General features: G+C 50.4%; 1 protein-coding gene across 1 annotated transcript in view; it reads right to left on the reverse strand.

Annotated features, from left to right (window-relative positions):
- The window catches only part of LOC137543678 (uncharacterized), a 91,452-nt gene that overhangs the window by 11,480 nt on the left and 58,363 nt on the right, over nt 1–21,609 (reverse strand). The window contains exons 3-5 of the mRNA XM_068264801.1: nt 19,156–19,254; nt 18,935–19,066; nt 18,333–18,860 (exon numbers count right to left, since the gene is read on the reverse strand). Of these exons, the coding sequence (XP_068120902.1) occupies nt 18,333–18,860; nt 18,935–19,066; nt 19,156–19,254 (759 nt within the window). The remainder of the gene's footprint in view (nt 1–18,332; nt 18,861–18,934; nt 19,067–19,155; nt 19,255–21,609) is intronic.

The raw sequence follows: 21,609 nt of genomic DNA on the forward strand, positions 1-21,609 counted from the left end.
GTCTCACCCACACCTGGCAGCATGTACAGAGTCGTCTCACCTACATCTGGCACCATGTACAGAGTGGTCTCATCCACACCTGGCACCATGTACAGAGTGGTCTCATCCACACCTGGCACCATGTACATAGTGGTCTCATCCACACCTGGCACCATGTACAGAGTGGTCTCATCCACACCTGGCACCATGTACAGAGTGGTCTCATCCACACCTGGCACCATGTACAGAGTGGTCTCATCCACATCTGGCACCATGTACAGAGTGGTCTCATCCACACCTGGCACCATGTACAGAGTGGTCTCATCCACACCTAGCACCACGTACAGAGTGGTCTCATCCACACCTGGCACCACGTACAGAGTGGTCTCATCCACACCTGGCACCACGTACAGAGTGGTCTCACCCACACTTGGTACCATGTACATAGTGGTCTCACCCACACCTGGCATCATGTACAGAGTGGTCTCACCCACACCTGGCATCATGTACAGAGTGGTCTCACCCACATCTGGCACCATGTACAGAGTGGTCTTATCCATGCCTGGCACCATTTACAGAGTGGTCTCACCCACATCTGGCACCATGTACAGAGTGGTCTCACCCACACCTGGCACCATGTACAGAGTGGTCTCACCCACACCTGGCACCATGTACAGAGTGGTCTCACCCACACCTGGCACCATGTACAGAGGTCTAATCCACACCTGGCACCATGTACAGAGTGGTCTCATCTACACCTGGCACCATGTACAGAGTGGTCTCACCCACACCTGGCAACATGTACAGAGTGGTCTCACCCACATCTGGCACCATGTACAGAGTGGTCTCACCCACACCTGGCACCATGTACAGAGTGGTCTCACACACACCTGGCATATACAGAGTGGTCTCACCCACATCTGGCACCATGTACAGAGTGGTCTCACCCACACCTGGCACCATGTACAGAGTGGTCTCACCCACACCTGGCATCATGTACAAAGTGGTCTCATCCACACCTGGCACCATGTACAGAGTGGTCTCATCCACACCTGGCACCATGTACACAGTGGTCTCATCCACACCTGGCACTATGTACAGAGTGGTCTCACCCACACCTGGCACCATGTACAGAGTGGTCTCATCCACACCTGGCACCATGTACACAGTGGTCTCATCCACACCTGGCACCATGTACAGAGTGGTCTCACCCACACCTGGCACTATGTACATAGTGGTCTCATCCACACCTGGCACCATGTACAAAGTGGTCTCACCCACACCTGGCCCTAAGTACATAGTGGTCTCATCCACACCTGGCACCATGTACAGAGTGGTCTCACCCACACCTGGCACTACGTACAGAGTGGTCTCACCCACACTTGGTACCATGTACAGACTGGTCACACCCACATCTGGCACCATGTACACAGTGGTCTCATCCACACCTGGCACCGTGTACAGAGTGGTCTCACCCACACCTGGCACCATGTACAGAGTGGTCTCACCCACGCCTGGCACCATGTACAGAGTGGTCTCATCCACAACTGGCACCATGTACACAGTGGTCTCACCCACACCTGGCACCATGTAAACAGTGGTCTCACCCACACCTGGCACCATGTACAGAGTGGTCTCACCCACACCTGGCACCATGTACAGAGTGGTCTCATCCACACCTGGCACCATGTACAGAGTGGTCTCACCCACACCTGGCATCATGTACAGAGTGGTCTCACCCACACCTGGCACCATGTACAGAGTGGTCTCACCCACACCTGGCATCATGTACAGAGTGGTCTCACCCACACCTGGCACCATGTACAGAGTGGTCTCACCCACACCTGGCACCATGTACAGAGTGGTCTCACCCACACCTGGCACCATGTACAGAGTGGTCTCACCCACACCTGGCACCATGTACAGAGTGGTCTCATCCACACCTGGCACCATGTACACAGTGGTCTCACCCACACCTGGCACCATGTACAGACTGGTCTCACCCACATCTGGCACCATGTACAGAGTGGTCTCACCCATGCCTGGCACCATGAACAGAGTGGTCTCACCCACATCTGGCACTATGTACAGAGTGGTCTCACCCACGCCTGGCACCATGTACAGAGTGGTCTCATCCACGCCTGGCACCATGTACAGAGTGGTCTCATCCACACCTGGCACCATGTACAGAGTGGTCTCATCCACACCTGGCACCATGTACAGAGTGGTCTCATCCACACCTGGCACCATGTACATAGTGGTCTCAACCACACCTGGCACCATGTACAGAGTGGTCTCACCCACACCTGGCACCATGTACAGAGTGGTCTCACCCACACCTGGCACCATGTACAGAGTGGTCTCATCCACACCTGGCACCATGTACATAGTGGTCTCAACCACACCTGGCACCATGTACAGAGTGGTCTCACCCACACCTGGCACCATGTACAGCAGTGGTTCCCAACCTTTTCCAGGTCGTGACACATCACGACAAGCATTCAGATATCCGTGACACGTCACGTCATGCCAAACATTCAGATATACATGACACGTCCCGTATGATAGAAAAGAGGGGCTCAGTAACAATCTGATGATGCTGCAGGCACAACGAGGGGCTCAGTAACAATCTGCTGATGCTGCAGGCACAATGAGGGGCTCAGTAACAATCTGCTGATGCTGCAGGCACGAGGGGCTCAGTGACAATCTGCTGATGCTGCAGGCACAATGAGGGGCTCAGTAACAATCTGCTGATGCTGCAGGAACAATGGTGGGGAGCTCAGTAACAATCTGCTGATGCTGCAGGCACAATGAGGGGCTCAGTAACAATCTGCTGATGCTGCAGGCAGAATGAGGGGCTCAGTAACAATCTGCTGATGCTGCAGGCACGAGGGGCTCAGTGACAATCTGATGATGCTGCAGGCACAACGAGGGGCTCAGTAACAATCTGCTGATGCTGCAGGCACAATGAGGGGCTCAGTAACAATCTGCTGATGCTGCAGGCACAATGAGGGGCTCAGTAACAATCTGCTGATGCTGCAGGCACAATGGTGGGGAGCTCAGTAACAATCTGCTGATGCTGCAGGCACAATGAGGAGCTCAGTAACAATGTGCTGATGCTGTAGGCACAATGAGGGGCTCAGTGACAATCTGCTGATGCTGCAGGGACAATGAGGGGCTCAGTGACAATCTGCTGATGCTGCAGGCACAATGAGGGGCTCAGTGACAATCTGCTGATGCTGCAGGCACAATGAGGGGCTCAGTGACAATCTGCTGGTGCTGCAGGCACAATGAGGGGCTCAGTAACTATCTGCTGGTGCTGCAGGCACAATGAGGGGCTCAGTAACTATCTGCTGGTGCTGCAGGCACAATGAGGGGCTCAGTAATAACCTGCTGATGCTGGAGGCACAATAAGGGGCTCAGTGACAATCTGCTGATGCTGCAGGCACAATGAGGGGCTCAGTGACAATCTGCTGATGCTGCAGGCACAATGAGGGGCTCAGTGACAATCTGCTGATGCTGCAGGCACAATGAGGGGCTCAGTGACAATCTGCTGGTGCTGCAGGCACAATGAGGGGCTCAGTAACTATCTGCTGGTGCTGCAGGCACAATGAGGGGCTCAGTAATAACCTGCTGATGCTGGAGGCACAATAAGGGGCTCAGTGACAATCTGCTGATGCTGCAGGCACAATGAGGGGCTCAGTAACAATCTGCTGATGCTGCAGGCACAATGAGGGGATCAGTAACAATCTGCTGATGCTGCAGGCACAATGAGGGGCTCAGTAACAATCTGCTGATGCTGCAGGCACAATGGTGGGGAGCTCAGTAACAATCTGCTGATGCTGCAGGCACAATGAGGAGCTCAGTAACAATGTGCTGATGCTGTAGGCACAATGAGGGGCTCAGTGACAATCTGCTGATGCTGCAGGCACAATGAGGGGCTCAGTGACAATCTTCTGATGCTGCAGGCACAATGATGGGCTCAGTGACAATCTGCTGATGCTGCAGGCACAATGAGGGGCTCAGTAACAATCTACTGGTGCTGCAGGCACAATGAGGGGCTCAGTAATAACCTGCTGATGCTGGAGGCACAATAAGGGGCTCAGTGACAATCTGCTGATGCTGCAGGCACAATGAGGGGCTCAGTGACAATCTGCGGATGCTGCAGGCACAATGAGGGGCTCAGTAACAATCTGCTGATGCTGCAGGCACAATGAGGGGCTCAGTAACAATCTGCTGATGCTGCAGGCACAATGAGGGGCTCAGTGACAATCTGCTGGTGCTGCAGGCACAATGAGGGGCTCAGTAACTATCTGCTGGTGCTGCAGGCACAATGAGGGGCTCAGTAATAACCTGCTGATGCTGGAGGCACAATAAGGGGCTCAGTGACAATCTGCTGATGCTGCAGGCACAATGAGGGGCTCAGTAACAATCTGCTGATGCCGCAGGCACAATGAGGGGCTCAGTGACAATCTGCTGATGCTTCAGGCACAATGAGGGGCTCAGTAATAACCTGCTGATGCTGCAGGCACAATGAGGGGCTCAGTAACAATCTGCTGATGCTGCAGGCACAATGAGGGGCTCAGTGACAATCTGCTGATGCTTCAGGCACAATGAGGGGCTCAGTAATAACCTGCTGATGCTGGAGGCACAATGAGGGGCTCAGTGACAATCTGCTGATGCTGCAGGCACAATGAGGGGCTCAGTAACAATCTGATGATGCTGCAGGCACAATGAGGGGCTCAGTGACAATCTGCTGATGCTTCAGGCACAATGAGGGGCTCAGTGACAATCTGCTGATGCTGCAGGCACAATGAAGGGCTCAGAAACAATCTGCTGATGCTGCAGTGCCCCAGTATAGCTAGTATAGTGCCCCAGTATAGTGCCCAAGTAAAGCCAGTATAGTGCCCCAGTATAGCCAGAATAGTGCCCCAGTATAGTGCCCCAGGATAGCCAGTATAGTGCCCCAGTATAGTGCCCCAGGATAGCCAGTATAGTGCCCCAGGATAGCTAGTATAGTGCCCCAGTATAGCCAGTATATTTCCCCAGTATAGTGCCCCAGGATAGCCAGTATAGTGCCCCAGGATAGTGCCCCAGTATAGTGCCCCAGTATAGCCAGTATATTTCCCCAGGATAGCGCCCCAGTATAGTGCCCCAGAAAGGGAAGAGGACAGTCCTGCGGCCCAACTGGGAGCATCCCGCGGACCACTCACCCCTCCATAGCCACCACTCTGCCCCTTCTTCTCCTGCCTGAGCCACTCATTCGCACCGTGGCTCCGTCCTCAATGCGCTGCCTCCGCCCTCTTCCTGTAATTAGTGCACATCTACAAGAAAATGGCCGCCGCATGTCTGCAAATGTGGACGGCGGCGGCCATTTTCTTGTAGCCCTGAGAAGGGCGATCTGCGGGGGAGACGAGCAGGGGGAGCAGAGAGCGGCAACACATAGCTGGTGCTGCCGCGACACATAAATGTGTCGCGGCACACCGGTTGGGAACCTCTGATGTACAGAGTGGTCCCATCCACACCTGGCATCATGTACAGAGTCGTCTCACCTACATCTGGCACCATGTACAGAGTGGTCTCACCCACACCTGGCACCATGTACAGAGTGGTCTCACCCACACCTGGCATCATGTACAGAGTGGTCTCACCCACACCTGGCATCATGTACAGAGTGGTCTCACCCACACCTGGCATCATGTACAGAGTGGTCTCACCCACATCTGGCACCATGTACAGAGTGGTCTCATCCACACCTGGCACCATGTACAGAGTGGTCTCATCCACACCTGGCACTATGTACATAGTGGTCTCACCCACACCTGGCACCATGTACAGAGTGGTCTCACCCACACCTGGCACCATGTACAGAGTGGTCTTACCCACACCTGGCATCATGTACAGAGTGGTCTCACCCACACCTGGCATCATGTACAGAGTGGTCTCACCCACATCTGGCACCATGTACAGAGTGGTCTCATCCACACCTGGCACCATGTACAGAGTGGTCTCATCCACACCTGGCACTATGTACATAGTGGTCTCACCCACACCTGGCACCATGTACAGAGTGGTCTCACCCACACCTGGCACCATGTACAGAGTGGTCTCACCCACACCTGGCAGCATGTACAGAGTCGTCTCACCTACATCTGGCACCATGTACAGAGTGGTCTCATCCACACCTGGCACCATGTACAGAGTGGTCTCATCCACACCTGGCACCATGTACATAGTGGTCTCATCCACACCTGGCACCATGTACAGAGTGGTCTCATCCACACCTGGCACCATGTACAGAGTGGTCTCATCCACACCTGGCACCATGTACAGAGTGGTCTCATCCACATCTGGCACCATGTACAGAGTGGTCTCATCCACACCTGGCACCATGTACAGAGTGGTCTCATCCACACCTGGCACCACGTACAGAGTGGTCTCATCCACACCTGGCACCACGTACAGAGTGGTCTCACCCACACTTGGTACCATGTACATAGTGGTCTCACCCACACCTGGCATCATGTACAGAGTGGTCTCACCCACACCTGGCATCATGTACAGAGTGGTCTCACCCACATCTGGCACCATGTACAGAGTGGTCTTATCCATGCCTGGCACCATTTACAGAGTGGTCTCACCCACATCTGGCACCATGTACAGAGTGGTCTCACCCACACCTGGCACCATGTACAGAGTGGTCTCATCCACACCTGGCACCATGTACAGAGTGGTCTCATCCACACCTGGCACTATGTACATAGTGGTCTCACCCACACCTGGCACCATGTACAGAGTGGTCTCACCCACACCTGGCACCATGTACAGAGTGGTCTCACCCACACCTGGCACCATGTACAGAGTGGTCTCACCCACACCTGGCAGCATGTACAGAGTGGTCTCACCCACACCTGGCATCATGTACAGAGTGGTCTCACCCACATCTGGCACCATGTACAGAGTGGTCTCATCCACACCTGGCACCATGTACAGAGTGGTCTCATCCACACCTGGCACTATGTACATAGTGGTCTCACCCACACCTGGCACCATGTACAGAGTGGTCTCACCCACACCTGGCACCATGTACAGAGTGGTCTTACCCACACCTGGCATCATGTACAGAGTGGTCTCACCCACACCTGGCATCATGTACAGAGTGGTCTCACCCACATCTGGCACCATGTACAGAGTGGTCTCATCCACACCTGGCACCATGTACAGAGTGGTCTCATCCACACCTGGCACTATGTACATAGTGGTCTCACCCACACCTGGCACCATGTACAGAGTGGTCTCACCCACACCTGGCACCATGTACAGAGTGGTCTCACCCACACCTGGCAGCATGTACAGAGTCGTCTCACCTACATCTGGCACCATGTACAGAGTGGTCTCATCCACACCTGGCACCATGTACAGAGTGGTCTCATCCACACCTGGCACCATGTACATAGTGGTCTCATCCACACCTGGCACCATGTACAGAGTGGTCTCATCCACACCTGGCACCATGTACAGAGTGGTCTCATCCACACCTGGCACCATGTACAGAGTGGTCTCATCCACATCTGGCACCATGTACAGAGTGGTCTCATCCACACCTGGCACCATGTACAGAGTGGTCTCATCCACACCTGGCACCACGTACAGAGTGGTCTCATCCACACCTGGCACCACGTACAGAGTGGTCTCATCCACACCTGGCACCACGTACAGAGTGGTCTCACCCACACTTGGTACCATGTACATAGTGGTCTCACCCACACCTGGCATCATGTACAGAGTGGTCTCACCCACACCTGGCATCATGTACAGAGTGGTCTCACCCACATCTGGCACCATGTACAGAGTGGTCTTATCCATGCCTGGCACCATTTACAGAGTGGTCTCACCCACATCTGGCACCATGTACAGAGTGGTCTCACCCACACCTGGCACCATGTACAGAGTGGTCTCACCCACACCTGGCACCATGTACAGAGTGGTCTCACCCACACCTGGCACCATGTACAGAGGTCTAATCCACACCTGGCACCATGTACAGAGTGGTCTCATCTACACCTGGCACCATGTACAGAGTGGTCTCACCCACACCTGGCAACATGTACAGAGTGGTCTCACCCACATCTGGCACCATGTACAGAGTGGTCTCACCCACACCTGGCACCATGTACAGAGTGGTCTCACACACACCTGGCATATACAGAGTGGTCTCACCCACATCTGGCACCATGTACAGAGTGGTCTCACCCACACCTGGCACCATGTACAGAGTGGTCTCACCCACACCTGGCATCATGTACAAAGTGGTCTCATCCACACCTGGCACCATGTACAGAGTGGTCTCATCCACACCTGGCACCATGTACACAGTGGTCTCATCCACACCTGGCACCATGTACAGAGTGGTCTCACCCACACCTGGCACCATGTACAGAGTGGTCTCATCCACACCTGGCACCATGTACACAGTGGTCTCATCCACACCTGGCACCATGTACAGAGTGGTCTCACCCACACCTGGCACTATGTACATAGTGGTCTCATCCACACCTGGCACCATGTACAAAGTGGTCTCACCCACACCTGGCCCTAAGTACATAGTGGTCTCATCCACACCTGGCACCATGTACAGAGTGGTCTCACCCACACCTGGCACTACGTACAGAGTGGTCTCACCCACACTTGGTACCATGTACAGACTGGTCACACCCACATCTGGCACCATGTACACAGTGGTCTCATCCACACCTGGCACCGTGTACAGAGTGGTCTCACCCACACCTGGCACCATGTACAGAGTGGTCTCACCCACGCCTGGCACCATGTACAGAGTGGTCTCATCCACAACTGGCACCATGTACACAGTGGTCTCACCCACACCTGGCACCATGTAAACAGTGGTCTCACCCACACCTGGCACCATGTACAGAGTGGTCTCACCCACACCTGGCACCATGTACAGAGTGGTCTCATCCACACCTGGCACCATGTACAGAGTGTTCTCATCCACACCTGGCACTATGTACATAGTGGTCTTACCCACGCCTGGCACTATGTACAGAGTGGTCTCACCCACAACTGGCACCATGTACAGAGTGGTCTCACCCACACCTGGCACCATGTACAGAGTGGTCTCATCCACGCCTGGCAGCATGTACAGAGTGGTCTCATCCACACCTGGCACCATGTACAGAGTGTTCTCATCCACACCTGGCACTATGTACATAGTGGACTCATCCACACCTGGCACTATGCACAGAATGGTCTCACCCACACCTGGCACCATGTACAGAGTGGTCTCACCCACACCTGGCACCATGTACACAGTGGTCTCACCCACACCTGGCACCATGTACACAGTGGTCTCACCCACACCTGGCACCATGTACACAGTTGTCTCACCCACACCTGGCACCATGTACAGAGTGGTCTCACCCACACCTGGCATGTACAGAGTGGTCTCACCCACATCTGGCACCATGTACAGAGTGGTCTCACCCACACCTGGCACCATGTACAGAGTGGTCTCACCCACACCTGGCATCATGTACAAAGTGGTCTCATCCACACCTGGCACCATGTACAGAGTGGTCTCATCCACACCTGGCACCATGTACACAGTGGTCTCATCCACACCTGGTACCATGTACAGAGTGGTCTCACCCACACCTGGCACCATGTACAGAGTGGTCTCATCCACACCTGGCACCATGTACACAGTGGTCTCATCCACACCTGGCACCATGTACAGAGTGGTCTCACCCACACCTGGCACTATGTACATAGTGGTCTCATCCACACCTGGCACCATGTACAAAGTGGTCTCACCCACACCTGGCACCATGTACAGAGTGGTCTCACCCACACCTGGCACTACGTACAGAGTGGTCTCACCTGACACTATGTACATAGTGGTCTCACCCACACCTGGCACTACGTACAGAGTGGTCTCACCCACACTTGGTACCATGTACAGACTGGTCACACCCACATCTGGCACCATGTACACAGTGGTCTCATCCACACCTGGCACCGTGTACAGAGTGGTCTCACCCACACCTGGCACCATGTACAGAGTGGTCTCACCCACGCCTGGCACCATGTACAGAGTGGTCTCATCCACAACTGGCACCATGTACACAGTGGTCTCACCCACACCTGGCACCATGTAAACAGTGGTCTCACCCACACCTGGCACCATGTACAGTGTGGTCTCACCCACACCTGGCACCATGTACAGAGTGGTCTCACCCACAACTGGCACCATGTACAGAGTGGTCTCACCCACACCTGGCACCATGTACAGAGTGGTCTCATCCACGCCTGGCAGCATGTACAGAGTGGTCTCATCCACACCTGGCACCATGTACAGAGTGTTCTCATCCACACCTGGCACTATGTACATAGTGGTCTCATCCACGCCTGGCAGCATGTACAGAGTGGTCTCACCCACACCTGGCACCATGTACAGAGTGGTCTCATCCACACCTGGCACTATGTACATAGTGGTCTCACCCACGCCTGGCACTATGCACAGAATGGTCTCACCCACACCTGGCACCATGTACAGAGTGGTCTCACCCACACCTGGCACCATGTACACAGTGGTCTCACCCACACCTGGCACCATGTACACAGTGGTCTCACCCGCACACCATGTACAGAGTGGTCTCACCCGCACCTGGCACCATGTACACAGTGGTCTCACCCACACCTGGCACCATGTACACAGTGGTCTCACCCACACCTGGCACCATGTACACAGTGGTCTCACCCACACCTGGCACCATGTACACAGTGGTCTCACCCACACCTGGCACCATGTACACAGTGGTCTCACCCACACCTGGCACCATGTACACAGTGGTCTCACCCACACCTGGCACCATGTACAGAGTGGTCGCAATCATACCTGGCAGCATGTACACAGTGGTCTCACCCACACCTGGCACCATGTACACAGTGGTCTCACCCACACCTGGCACCATGTACACAGTGGTCTCACCCACACCTGGCACCATGTACACAGTGGTCTCACCCACACCTGGCACCATGTACACAGTGGTCTCACCCACACCTGGCACCATGTACAGAGTGGTCGCAATCATACCTGGCAGCATGTACAGAGTGGTCTCACCCACACCTGGCAACATTTACAGAGTGGTCTCACTCACACCTGGCACCATGTACAGAGTGGTCTTGCCCACACCTGGCACTATGTACAGAGTGGTCTTGCCCACATCTGGCACCACGTACAGAGTGGTCTCACCCACACCTGGCACTATGTACAGAGTGGTCTCACCCACAACTGGCATCATGTACAGAGTGGTCTCACCCACACCTGGCATCATGTACAGAGTGGTCTCACCCACACTTGGTACCATGTACAGAGTGGTCTCACCCACACCTGGCACCATGTATAGAGTGGTCTCATCCACACCTGGCACCATGTACACAGTGGTCTCACCCACACCTGGCACCATGTACACAGTGGTCTCACCCACACCTGGCACCATGTACAGAGTGGTCGCAATCATACCTGGCAGCATGTACAGAGTGGTCTCACCCACACCTGGCAACATTTACAGAGTGGTCTCACTCACACCTGGCACCATGTACAGAGTGGTCTTGCCCACACCTGGCACTATGTACAGAGTGGTCTTGCCCACATCTGGCACCACGTACAGAGTGGTCTCACCCACACCTGGCACTATGTACAGAGTGGTCTCACCCACAACTGGCATCATGTACAGAGTGGTCTCACCCACACCTGGCATCATGTACAGAGTGGTCTCACCCACACTTGGTACCATGTACAGAGTGGTCTCACCCACACCTGGCACCATGTATAGAGTGGTCTCATCCACACCTGGCACCATGTACAGAGTGGTCTCATCCACACCTGGCACCATGTACAGAGTGGTCTCATCCACACCTGGCACCATGTACAGAGTGGTCTCATCCACACCTGGCACCATGTACAGAGTGGTCTCATCCACACCTGGCACCATGTACAGAGTGCTCTCACCCACACCTGGCACCATGTATAGAGTGGTCTCATCCACACCTGGCACCATGTACAGAGTGGTCTCATCCACGCCTGGCACCATGTACAGAGTGGTCTCACCCACGCCTGGCATCATGTACAGAGTGGTCTCATCCACACCTGGCACCATGTACATAGTGGTCTCACCCACACCTGGCACCATGTTCAGAGTGGTCTCACCCACATCTGGCACCATGTACAGAGTGGTCTCACCCACATCTGGCACCATGTACAGAGTGGTCTCACCCACACCTGGCACCATGTACAGAGTGGTCTCATCCACACCTGGCACCATGTACAGAGTGGTCTCATCCACATCTGGCACCATGTACAGAGTGGTCTCATCCACACCTGGCACCATGTACAGAGTGGTCTCACCCACACCTGGCACCATGTACAGAGTGGTCTCACCCACACCTGGCACCATGTACAGAATGGTCTCACCCACACCTGGCACCATGTACAGAGTGGTCTCACCCACACCTGGCACCATGTACAGAGTGGTCTCACCCACACCTGGCACCATGTTCAGAGTGGTCTCATCCACACCTGGCACCATGTACAGAGTGGTCTCATCCACACCTGGCACCATGTTCAGAGTGGTCTCACCCACACCTGGCACCATGTACAGAGTGGTCTCATCCACACCTGGCACCATGTACAGAGTGGTCTCACCCACATCTGGCATCATGTACAGAGTGGTCTCACCCACACCTGGCATCATGTACAGAGTGGTCTCATCCACACCTGGCACCATGTACAGAGTGGTCTCATCCACACCTGGTCCCATGTACAGAGTGGTCGCATCCACACCTGGCATCATGTACAGAGTCGTCTCACCTACATCTGGCACCATGTACAGAGTGGTCTCACCCACGCCTGGCACCATGTACAGAGTGGTCTCACCCACACCTGGCATGTACAGAGTGGTCTCACCCATGCCTGGCACCATGTACAGAGTGGTCTCACCCATGCCTGGCACCATGTACAGAGTGGTCTCATCCACACCTGGCACTACGTACAGAGTGGTCTCACCCACACTTGGTACCATGTACAGAGTGGTCTCACCCACACCTGGCACCATGTACATAGTGGTCTCACCCACACCTGGCATCATGTACAGAGTGGTCTCACCCACACCTGGCATCATGTACAGAGTGGTCTCACCCACATCTGGCACCATGTACAGAGTGGTCTCACCCATGCCTGGCACCATGTACAGAGTGGTCTCACCCACATCTGGCACCATGTACAGAGTGGTCTCACCCACACCTGGCACCCTGTACAGAGTGGTCTCATCCACACCTGGCACCATGTACAGAGTGGTCTCATCCACACCTGGCACCATGTACAGAGTGGTCTCATCCACACCTGGCACCATGTACAGAGCAGAGTGGTCTCATCCACACCTGGCACCATGTACAGAGTGGTCTCATCCACACCTGGCACCATGTACAGAGTGGTCTCATCCACACCTGGCACCATGTACAGAGTGGTCTCACCCACACCTGGCACCATGTACAGAGTGGTCTCACCCACACCTGGCACCATGTACAGAGTGGTCTCACCCACACCTGGCACCATGTACAGAGTGGTCTCACCCACACCTGGCACCATGTACAGAGTGGTCTCACCCACACCTGGCACCATGTACAGAGTGGTCTCACCCACACCTGGCACTATGTACATAGTGGTCTCACCCACATCTGGCACCATGTACATAGTGGTCTCACCCACACCTGGCACCATGTATAGAGTGGTCTCATCCACACCTAGCACCATGTACAGAGTGGTCTCACCCACACCTGGCACCATGTACAGAGTGGTCTCACCCACACCTGGCACCATGTACAGAGTGGTCTCACCCACACCTGGCACCATGTACTGTGCCTCAGCTGCCATACAGGTCTTATCCCCTGGAGACTTCTGGAGACAAGTCCACTGTGAGTCAGTGAGTCAGGAAATGTTTAAGATTGGTTGGTGTGCCCATACATGATACAATCTTGTACAATCTTATTGACTGTAGGAACAATCAGTAAAATAAAGTTACACATTATGCACTAGAAATGGAAGGGAATATGCTGCCACCACTCTCTAGATTGACGAGACAGAGAGATCTCTAAAGCTAATTATTCCTAAAAGGAAAAAATGGTGCATTGCAACCTTAACCATTTAAGCCTTCTGGGCGTAGAGGCTATGTCCAGAAGGCCATGTGCGCTCCCGCAGCCGATCGCGCGTGCGCTCACGTGCACTCCCGGACGTGGACCGTTAGCTCAGGAATCAATGAATCGGGACATGGTGCCCGATCATGGATTCCTTTCCCCAGCAGAAAAAGCGATGGCTTCTCTCGGAAGCCTGCCTCTTACGCGCCCCCCCCCCCCCCTACGCCCCTCTAAGCGTACATGTTACGATTAGAGTGACGTCATGTAAACAAACTCAAGGTTGCCATCTTATGGCCAAAAAGTAAAACTACATCCAGATGTAAAAAAATAAAAATAAACACATATAAAAAATAAACACAAATAAACACAGTAATAGAAATTACTATTTACATCCCACCCTCCCAAAAATACCCAAATAAAATAACATTACAATAATAATATAAGAAAAAAAAAACCACATAAATATTTACCTAATGGTCTAAACTTTTTAAATATTCATGTAAAGATCAAATATTTCTATTTTTTTTAATTTTATTATAAGCTTGTAAATAGTGATGGACGCAAAACTGAAAAAATGCACTTTTATTTCCAAATAAAATATTGTCGCCATACATTGTGATAGTGACATAATTTAAAGAGAATCTGAAGCGAGTATAAAACTCGCTTCTTCTCTTATATTCAGCAGGGGCATGTGTGCCCCTGCTAAACCGCCGCTATCACACCGCACAACGGGGGTCCTTTACCCCCCAAATTCCCTCATGGAATCCCGGGGATCTCTTCCGCATTGGGGCAGGGCTAACCGCCGCAGCCCTGCCTCACGCGTGTCTGTCAGCACGTATCTCTGCCTCTCCCCCGCCCCTCACAGTCTTCCTTCACTGAGAGGGGCGGGGAAAGGCGGCGATGCGCCGCTGATAGACGCTAGACTCTAGGAGCAGCAAAATCTACGACCAAGTTGGTCGTAGATTTTGCAGGGGGGAATTGGGGTGTAAGGGACCCCCGTTGTGCGGCGGGATAGCGGCGTTTTAGCAGGGGCACACTAGGGTTGCAACGGTATGAAAATCCACGGTATGATAACCGTCAAAAAAAATACCATGGTATGACGGTATCACGGTATACGGTATTACACAATTCTCATTTCAATTAACCTGAGCCTGCATGATCTGTGGCTGGCAATGCAGGTTCTCTTTAAAATGAACTTATCTGCCGTGGTGGTAGTCAGGTCACAGGTGACATGGGGAGAGATCAGACACATTAGACTTTGATTATGGTAGGATTAGATTGTGAGCTCCTCTGAGGGCAATCAGTGACATAACTATAAACGTTATAAAATCTTTACTGAAGCACTATAAAATAAATACATCATAAACTTAATAGGTCAGAGAGAGGAAAGTGAGAGAGAAGGAAGGGAAATACACAGCAGTCTGTGAGAGAAGGCAGGTAGGGACAGTAATGCTGGGTACACACGTTGCCATTTCCCGCTCGATCCCGAGCTCCATCCTGGGTGATCGATTATTTCCGACATGTTTGATCGGGTCTCGATTGATACAGCTGTCGATTTGCTCATGTTAAGTATGCAAAACTAATAGCTGTATCAATCGAAACCCGATCCAACATGCCGGAAACAATCGATCGACCAGGATCGGTCCCGGGAAATGGCAACATGTGTACCCAGCATAAGAGATAGCAGAGAGAGATGCAAGAAAGTGGAAGAGTGTCTGGAAATAGAGGAGGTAGAGGAAAAGGAGAGAGAGGGGGGGAGTAAGGCAGTTAGAGGAATGTAGGAGGCACAGATGCTGAAAAATGTGTGAGAGTCAGATTCCACAGGTGGTCCAGTTCAGTAGGGCAGGGGTTAAAGCACTGGGAAGGGGGATACAAGAAGGAGGGAGGGTGAGAGGAGCATATGGGTTGTAAAAAAGCAAAGCAGGACAACAAAAGGGCAGCCAGACACAGAAACTTAGCTTGCTTATCTACAGTAAATATAGTGCAGACCTTCCACTGTGCTTCAGCGTCTCTGAGTCTGTCGCTGGAACACGCAGAAGAAACAGCTCATCTCTCCCCACCTCCTGTGCAGCTCTGTCATCTTACAGTCTCTGCAGCTGATAAACTCTCCGCTGCTGGCTTTCATGCTGGTGTCTGCCTGGCACGCACTTTCAAACATGCCGGGCGGGAATGAGAGGGGGCGGCGCTCATCCTTAGAGCAGGAAGCTCTGCAGGGCTGTAATGTGAGCTCCGTGTCTCTGGCCGGGAGCTTTCTGCTTGTGCGTTCCAGCCGCGGCCAGGAGCACTCTGCATATGCGCTCCAGCCGCGGCATGACGTCCTGTCCTGTGCGTCACCATCCGGCACCAGTCAGCAAGCTTTGGGAGCTTGCTTTTCTAATGGAGGGAGACAGAGAGCTGGGCAATAGCGGCGCGGTGGCGGGCATAATGCGGAAGGCGGGGACAGCATCAAAAAAACGGTATTTCAATAATCTGCATACCATGATTACCATGCAATGTGAAACCGCGGTATATCGCAATACCGGTATATCGCGACAACCCTAGGGCACACATGCCCTTGCTGAATATAAGAGAAGAAGCAAGTTTCTTATTCGCTTCAGTGTCTCTTTAAACGGTGTAATAACCGGGACTATTAGGCAAATACATTACATGGGTTTTAATTATGGAGGCATGTATTATTTTAAAACTATAATGGCCAAAAACTGAGAAATAATGAATTTTTCCCTTATTCTTCCTGTTAAAAACACTTCAAGTAGCAAAATGTACCACCCAAAGAAAGCCTAATTGGTGGCGGAAAAAACAAGCTATAGATCAGTTCATTGTTATAAGTAGTGATAAAGTTATAGGCTAACGAATGGGAGGTGAACATTGCTCGGATGCATAAAGTGAAAACGACTGAAGGCTGAAGTGGTTAAAAGCCAAATCCACAATTTCTAGAAATAAGACAATGCGGTAGTGTGTATTGTGTTAGAGTAACCGATAAAGCCAATTGGTGTGCACTAAAATAATTCAAAGTATTGTGATTAGGCCAGTGTCAACTGATGGAAATTCAGTAACTATTTTACAATTGTTTGATGTGTGGCCACATTTTAGCCTATGCTTCCCTCCTCACGTGATTGTGTTATTATCTCTACGTATCTGTTAACCACTTCACCTCGAAGGGTTTTACCCCTTAAACAACCAGAGCAATTTTCACCTGTCAGCACTCCTTCCATTCATTTGCCTATAACTTTATTACTACTTATCACAACAAAACAATCTATATCTTGTTTTTTCACCACCTGTTCGGCTTTCTTTGGGGGTCACTTTTTGCTAAGAATTATTTTACTCCGTGTTTTAACAGGAATAATAAGAATATATATATATATATTTTTTTTTTTTTTTTTTTCAGTTTTCGGCCATTATAGTTTTAAAATAATACATGCTACCATTATTAAAACCCACGCATTTTATTTGCCTGTTTGTACCAGTTATTGTAAAATTTAATTTTTTTTTAATTTTTTTCCCTTTTACAATGTATGGCGCCAATATTTTAGTTGGAAATAAAGGTGCATTTTTTTCAGTTTTGCATCCATCTCTAATTACAAGCCCATAGTTTATAAACAGTAATATACTCTCTTTACTTACATACTAAAAACAAGTTCAGTCCCTAAAGTAACTATTTATGGTTTTTTTTATGTTTTTAATTTTTTTTTTATGTAGGTAGCTAAAGGGGAGTATGGGAGGTCAGGGGTTAATTTCACATGTAAACATAAGGTTAAAACAGGTCTTTTATTGAAAAAAAAATGTAGATGTAATTTCACTTTTTGGCCAGAAGATGTCCTCGAAGCTCACTTTATTATGCGTAGTATTGTAGGTTTTGTGAATGGCAGAGTCATTCACACGGGGACTTAGATCAATGAATGGGAACTAGGCGTGATCTAGCAGCTACCGATCAGCGGTAACAAGCGCGGGGAGGGGCGAGCAGCAACGCTGGCGGGGAGGGGCGTAGTAGCTATGTCCCTGCACAGATTTGTGGCATTTTGCAGGGATGTAGTTACTCGTCCCGGGGGAGGGGAAGTGGTTAAAGTCCTGAAGATGCTCATTTCACCAGGATGACTTGTGATTTATGAATAACCTCGATGTGTAATCCCATAACTCACCGTCACATGGAGTTTGTGTGTAGCCCACAGCAGAGTCCTCGTCATCAGTCATCGCTGGGGAATCCACCTCTCCATTCACACTGAGACCTGACTTGCTGATCATCAGGTTCATCATGTGCTTCTCGTAGGGCCAGAAGAAGACGGTGGTTCTGTGGCCCATTCCAGGGAGGGCATGGTGGCGGTTCTGCTTGTCGATCTTTTCTCGGACTTTCTTCTTGATATCAGCGTACCTCTTCTTGCACTGGGGGACAGTGCGGTTGTGATGGGACACAGCATTCACAGCACTCACTATGTCTTTCCAAATGGCTTTCTTCTCTTGTGAGGAGGTCCCAATTGTGGCTTTCCCCAGGATTTTGTCATAATGTTCAGCGATTCCCTTGACAAGGATGTTGTTCTCTTGATCACTGAACTTTACATTTCTGAGACGCTCCCTCTCCAGGACATTCATGTTCCCCCCTTGTACTGGAGCCACCTCCTGCCCACGGGGCTTGGTGGCGGCAGGGTAACTGGAGGTCCCTGAAGAAGATCCTGTATGGGACACAAAAGGCAATTCATGTCTTGTCATTTTTATAACATTATCTTGTGCACCTGAAGTCACTCACCTGGCTGAGTATCCAGGATACCCCTGCCACTGAGGAGTGGAACATTCCATTTCTTCACATCCTCCTCTGGTTCCACTTTCATAATCAGCTCTGGACTAGAACTGTATTGGTCTAGGTCAATGAGGTTATCCTCTGAGGATTGGAAAACATAGTGTCCAGGTCACCTCATAGTCCTATGAGTCAGTATTATATAAACATGTACAATGAGGGATGCTTCTCACCTCTTTTTATCTCAACGATGACATCACAATGGCTTCTTGGCTCTGCCTCCAGCTCATTCACTGACTCACAATTCATGTTGGGGGTGTCGCTGGGAAGTCCTAAAGAGGAAGGGTGAGAAGGTTCAGACAGAGGAGTTACACATTTGGGTGCTTTACGGTAAATTTGGCATTGTGGACATTACTTATTTCCTTGTGAGGCAACATCTTGTTTATCCACTTCAGTCGTTTTTCACCTTATACTGTACAGACCAAAAGTTTGGACACACCTTCTCATTCAAAGAGTTTTCTTTATTTTCATGACTATGAACATTGTACATTCACACTGAAGGCCTCCAAACTATGAATGAACACAAGTGGAAGTATAGTACATAACTACAAAGTGAGAAAAAACTGAAAATACGTCATATTCTAGGGTCTTCAAAGTAGCCACCTTTTGCTTTGATTACTGCTTTGCACACTCTCGGCATTCTCTTGATGAGCTACAAGAGGTAGTCACCTGAAATGGTTTTCACTTCACAGGTGTTCCCTGTCAGGTTTACTAAGTGGGATTTCTTGCCTTATAAATGGGGTTGGGGCCATCAGTTGCGTTGTGGAGAAGTCAGGTGGATACTCAGCTGATAGTCCTACTGAATAGACTGTTAGAATTTGTATTATGGCAAGAAAAAAGCAGCTAAGTAAAGAAAAATGAGTGGCCATCATTACTTTAAGAAATGAAGGTCAGTCAGTCCGAAAAATTGGGAAAACCTTGAAAGTGTCCCCAAGTGCAGTCTCAAAAACCATCAAACGCTACAAAGAAACTGGCTCACATGCGGACCGGCCCAGGAAAGGAAGACCAAAAGTCACCTCTGCTGCGGAGGATAAGTTCATCCGAGTCACCAGCCTCAGAAATCGCAGGATAACAGCAGCTCAGATTAGAGACCAGGTCAATGCCACACAGAGTTCTAGCAGCAGACACATCTCTAGAACAACTGTTAAGAGGAGACTGTGTGAATCAGGCCTTCATGGTAGAATATCTGCTGGGAAACCACTGCTAAGGACAGGCAACAAGCAGAAGAGACTTGTTTGGGCTAAAGAACACAAGGAATGGACATTAGACCAGTGGAAATCTGTGCTTCGGTCTGAGGAGTCCAAATTTGAGATTTTTGGTTTGCGACACAGAAAAGGTGAATGGATGGTCTCTACAAGCCTGGTTCCCACCGTGAAGCATGGAGGAGGTGTGATGGTGTGGGGGTGCTTTGCTGTTGACACTGTTGGGGATTTATTCAAAATTGAAGGCATACTGAACCAGCATAGCTACCACAGCATCTTGCAGCGGCATGCTATTCCATCTGGTTTGCGTTTAGTTGGACCATCATTTATTTTTCAACAGGACAATGACCCCAAACACACCTCCAGGCTGTGTAAGGGCTATTTGACCAGGAAGGAGAGTGATGGGGTGCTGCGCCAGATGACCTGGCCTCCACAGTCACCAGACCTGGACCCAATCGAGGTTTGGGGTGAGCTAGACCGCAGAGTGAAGGCAAAAGGGCAAACAAGTGCTAAGCATCTCTGGGAACTCCTTCAAGACTGTTGGAAGAACATTTCAGGTGACTACCTCTTGAAGCTCATCAAGAGAATGCCAAGAGTGTGCAAAGCAGTCATCAAAGCAAAAGGTGGCTACTTTGCAGAACCTAGAACATGACATATTCTCAGTTGTTTCACACTTTGTAGTTATGTACTATACTTCCACATGTGTTAATTCAGAGTTTGGATGCCTTCAGTGTGAATCTTCTTTATTTTCATGACTATGAACATTGTAAACTCTTTGGATGAGAAGGTGTGTCCAAACTTTTGGTCTTTAAAGTACATCCGAGCAATTTTCACCTCCCATTTATTCGCCAATAACTTTATCACTACTTAGCGCAATGAATTGATCTATATCTTGTTTGTTCCGCCGCTAATTAGACTTTCTTTGGGTGGCACATATTGCTAAGAATTATTTTTTTCTAAATGCATTTTAACTGGAATATTGAGAAAAAAAAAGTGAAAAAAAATCATTATTTCTCAGTTTTTGGCCATTATAGCTTTAAAATAATACATCCTACCATAATTAAAATCCACATTTTATTTGCCCATTTGTCCCAGTTATTACACAATTAAAATTATGTCCCTATCGCAATGTATGACGCCACTATTTTATTTGGAAATAAATGTGCATATTTTCCGTTTAGCGTCTATCACGATTTACAAGCTTATAATTTTAAAAATAATTGTAATATACCCTCTTCTCATGCAAATTAAAAAAGTTCAGACCCTTAGGTAACAAATTATGTGTTTTGTTGTTGTTTTTTATTGTAATTTTTTTTTTTAATTAAAAAAAATATTTGGGTATTTTTAAGGAATGTGGGGGGTAAGCAGTTAATTTTAAATGTAATAAATTGTATTTATTTTACAAAAAATGTATGTAGTTTTACT

This window comes from Hyperolius riggenbachi, unplaced genomic scaffold (genome assembly GCF_040937935.1).
Source record: "Hyperolius riggenbachi isolate aHypRig1 unplaced genomic scaffold, aHypRig1.pri scaffold_163, whole genome shotgun sequence".
In the NCBI taxonomy this organism is placed as follows: domain Eukaryota; kingdom Metazoa; phylum Chordata; class Amphibia; order Anura; family Hyperoliidae; genus Hyperolius; species Hyperolius riggenbachi.